The 4,038-nt window shown below is 27.2% G+C and overlaps 1 protein-coding gene across 4 annotated transcripts; it reads right to left on the bottom strand.

The window, feature by feature from the left end:
- Positions 1–557: 557 nt before the first annotated feature.
- Positions 558–3,698, bottom strand: LOC129609089 (dentin sialophosphoprotein). 4 transcript variants are annotated; one of them, XM_055520952.1, is made up of 6 exons: positions 3,431–3,698; positions 3,232–3,364; positions 3,110–3,175; positions 2,841–2,900; positions 1,231–2,687; positions 558–1,142 (listed from the first exon to the last, which is right to left on the bottom strand). In XM_055520952.1, exons 1-6 carry the CDS (start codon positions 3,602–3,604, stop codon positions 879–881), a joined length of 2,154 nt encoding a protein of 717 aa, XP_055376927.1. In that variant the 5' UTR covers positions 3,605–3,698; the 3' UTR covers positions 558–878. The 4 variants fall into 4 exon arrangements, with proteins under 4 accessions (XP_055376927.1, XP_055376928.1, XP_055376930.1 ...); XM_055520953.1 differs by having other exon boundaries at positions 996–1,137; XM_055520955.1 differs by having other exon boundaries at positions 1,003–1,137; positions 1,207–2,687.
- Positions 3,699–4,038: the final 340 nt, after the last annotated feature.

Below are 4,038 nucleotides of genomic sequence, written 5' to 3'. Positions count from 1 at the left end.
ACATTTATTAATTTTGTTTTTTGTAAATTATAAATTATATACACTTACCCTCTTCTAGAAGCACATTATATTTCGTTATAAGTATGGGCCTTCTGCTACTGCGAAATTCTTATAACGGATAACTCTTTACATTTATTTAAGAACTTTAAAAAATTTTAATTAACTATCTTGTTCATTTAGAAAATGGATTGATATCATTATTTTAAAGATATTTTAATTAATAAAACAAAAACTGTTTTATTTAAAATAAAATATTAATAAGGGTCTAATCTTAAAAGTAAAAAATTACATTGTAAGCCTTAAGTATAAAACCGAGTTTTTGTCTAATTAGTTCGTTTTTTGTCTTAAATTATAAATTATAATTTTTTCGCACACATTATTATAAATTAAATTTGTGTTAATGATTTATTAAAAGGTATTAAAGTTATTCAATAATTTTTCACTAAATAAGTAAAAGTTTGATAAAATTACAGTTTTGTAATAACTTCATTGGTTAAAGAACTGAAAAACAGTTTTCCGTTCAAATGGAAACAATTATCAATTTTAGTTTAATGGTTTTATTAAAACATTTTTTTTTCATAATATGTACTTTTACGAAAACTAAAAATGAAGCATTAAATAACTAAAATATTTATATTATATATTCGCATACAAATACATATACACCTATTAATTAAAAAATTTCAAAAATTAATTCTAGATAGCAACTTTTTCTATGTCAAATATTTTATAATACATTATCTTGATCATTCGAAGTCTTAACTATTGTTGAATTATTAACGTTATGTTATTATTTTGAAAATGATATTTTAAAAATTTTTTTCAAATTTTTAAGACTAAGTATTATCTATTGCTCCCCTTTTCTTTCTTTTTAAATATCATTTAGGTGGATTTTTTACAATCTCCTTAATTTTTTCATACTGTTTAACTGAGCCTTCTTCAAAGTGTGATAAAGCTTCACTTTTACTTTCACGTCTTTCTATTATAATGTCTTGTTGCTGTTGTAACTGCTGTTGTTCTTTTTCTTTTTCGGCTTTTTTTGATTTTTTGACCTTATCTCGTACTTTATTCGCCAATTTTGAAGCTGCTAAAATTTTACTAACTTTAGAACTTTTCAACCATCTATCATTCCATGAGCTATTCTACAAATAAAATTATTCAAAAATGTTAACATATTTTATAATTTTTTTTTAGTTTATTTTATACTTAAACAAAATTCAATTATGATACCTCTTCAGGACAAACTTCGTCGCCACTAGAATCATGTAAATCAATAAAATCACTCTTTTCATGCAAATTTTCATTATCACATTCTTCGTTATCTTCAGGCTCTGATTGATTAACTTCAGGAGAAAGTGGCGTGTCAGGTATGTTAATGTTAGCATTGGATCTTTCTTCTACTATATGATCAATACCATAATCAAGTTCAGCATCTCCAAGAGAAATAGCATCATCATTATGTTGATCATCATCTTGCTTAATTCGCTTGTTTGAAGTATCTAGTGATCTTTCACATTCAACTTTGCAAATATCACAATCAATGACAGACTTTTCTAACTCCATATTCAAGAGAAGTCTATCTTTTGGTTGTTTTCCAACATTTAATACACTATTTTCTCCTAATGATACATTTGTATCTGCAAAATCTTTATAAGCAATTTCTTTTTCTTGAAGGACGGGGAATGAGGATTTTTCTTTTATTTCTTCATTCGACGTTTCATTTTTCTCTGAATTGATTTTATTATTCTGTTGGTTTGGCATCCTCTGAGGAGATTCATTTGAGTGCTTATGATCTTTAGAACTAACATCTGTTGAAGATTGAGGTTTTTTAATTTCCGTTTCTTTATTTTTCTTTCTTTGTATTACATTCCGTAAATCTTCCATTTTTTCAGGATTATTTTTATCATCATTGGAATATTCTGAGTCAGATTCTTCTGACGACAAAGATGTGTCAGATGATTCTGTTAAAGAAGAATCTGTTTCCGAATCTAAATCGTCCATCTTTTCCTTTTTGATTACCGGATGATTTTCCTCATCACTTGAATCACTTACAGATAAAATTTCAGGACTAGGTAAAATAGCCAAAACATCTGGGGACTGTGATCGTCCAGATCTTTTTTCATTTGATTTTTTGACTTCAATTTTTTCGCGCGACCTCCTTTCTATACGTTCTAAATTATGATCTTTACGTCTTTTGTGATCTTTGACTTCCTTTTTAATTTTTTCAGGAACATCTCTAATTTTTTCGACTGACGGGATTCTGGAAATATTATCTGAAGAACGTATTTTTTCCGTAAAGTTTTCACTGTGATTATTCCTTGTTAAATTTGTCGGAATGCATTCCAATGATGGTTTTGAATAATTTCTTTTTAGTTTGATTGGTTTAGAGCTTGGCAAATTAACATGATTTGAAGATTGTGCCGAACCACTTTTTGAGTATTTGGAATTTTCAGTCGCTATAGTTTTAGAATTTGAAACAGAATTAGATTTTGATGGAATTGAATGGTTTTTCGAAGTTCTTGATTGATTGGATTTTCGATCAGAAGACTTGGAACTAATGTCTTTCTTCGATGAATCTTCTGAATCATCCAATTCAACTTTAGCTATAGGTTCAAGCGCTAATTGAGATCGTATAGCTCTTGCACGAGCTTGTAATTCAAGAAGTTCTAATACACTCATTTCTTTACCTTAAAAAATTAAACATTAGTAATAATTATGTATACATGCATGTATATAGTAGCTATTCAACAAATTTCAGTAATTATTCAATAAATTTTATTTACTAGTATCATATCTAATTGACTTTCATATATGTTTATATTTAAAATGAAAAAACTTACCATTTTCATTTTTGGAATCATTTTCAAGTTTATTTTTATTTAGTTTTCCAATTTTATTTCCTAAAAGATAAAATTGTTTAGTTATAAAAAGAAAACCAATTTTGAAGTAAAAATTTTGCATTTTTGAATACATTTTAGGTACTTATTAACTTATTATTTTTGTGGTCTCTGAATAATTTTCATTCAGTAAGTATTACTTGGGCATTCTAAGAATTACCTATGGTATAACTAAAACAAAAAAGTTAAATTTTAAATTAAAAAAAACTTGCCTTTTTTTCTTTTAGGCTGATTTTCTCCGTCTGAGTCTGAGGAAATTTCTTCCAAAGAAATATTTTCTAAAATTTATAATTTCAATTTGAAAAAAAAAAAACAAATATTAAAGTGTCCATACCCTCGACATTGGAATCAGACGACTCAGTATCTGTTGGGCATTTACTCGCATAAATAATAGACTTTAATCTTTTTGATGATATTCCAAGTAACTCATTCAAGCACATCTCTTGTATATCTTCAATGGTGGATTCCTAAAATGAAATTTTTGAGAAAATTAAATTCTTGTTGTGTTATTTAAATTGTGTATGTACACCCACCTTCAAAAAATCTGGGGACAAGCTTTTGATGGTTTTCGGCTTCAGGGTCGAAAATATTTGTTTTACCAATTCCAACCGATCGTCTATGTAATGCGATAATGGCTTTAATTCCTCATCGCCTTTCATGTCGTTTTCACTAGGTATTTCAACCTTTTTACTCACTCTTGAAGTCATTTTCAATATTTAATTGTATTTTTAATGTTAAGTTTAGTGCTATGCTTTTCCTTGTATAGATATTTATATTTCATATATGTAACTGGATAATCACATAAACCGAAAAAAACTGACGTGAAATGACATATGTCAGATATGATGACATATGTGACACTTAAGTTAACATATTTGAAAAGCATATACTAGATGGGTTTATGCTGGTATATTAGTCATTTCTGTAAAAATACATAAACCAACTACATATAAACCAAAATTAATATTTGTATTTTTGTTATTAAAATTGAAACGCGGAACAATTAAATACATTGCATCATGCAATTAAAATTTGCAAAGTACTCAGCTGAAACTTAAAAGTGTGAGCCTTCTACCCCACGATGTTTTAACAGAATAAGTAAACCCTTTAAGGGTTCCTAAGAAAAACCTTATCAAAGTTA

This window comes from Condylostylus longicornis, unplaced genomic scaffold (genome assembly GCF_029603195.1).
Source record: "Condylostylus longicornis isolate FDR11 unplaced genomic scaffold, ASM2960319v2 ptg000038l, whole genome shotgun sequence".
Taxonomy (NCBI): Eukaryota; Metazoa; Arthropoda; class Insecta; order Diptera; family Dolichopodidae; genus Condylostylus; species Condylostylus longicornis.
Note: the sequence above shows the minus strand (reverse complement) of the source record. Positions and strands in the feature narration are given on the sequence as shown.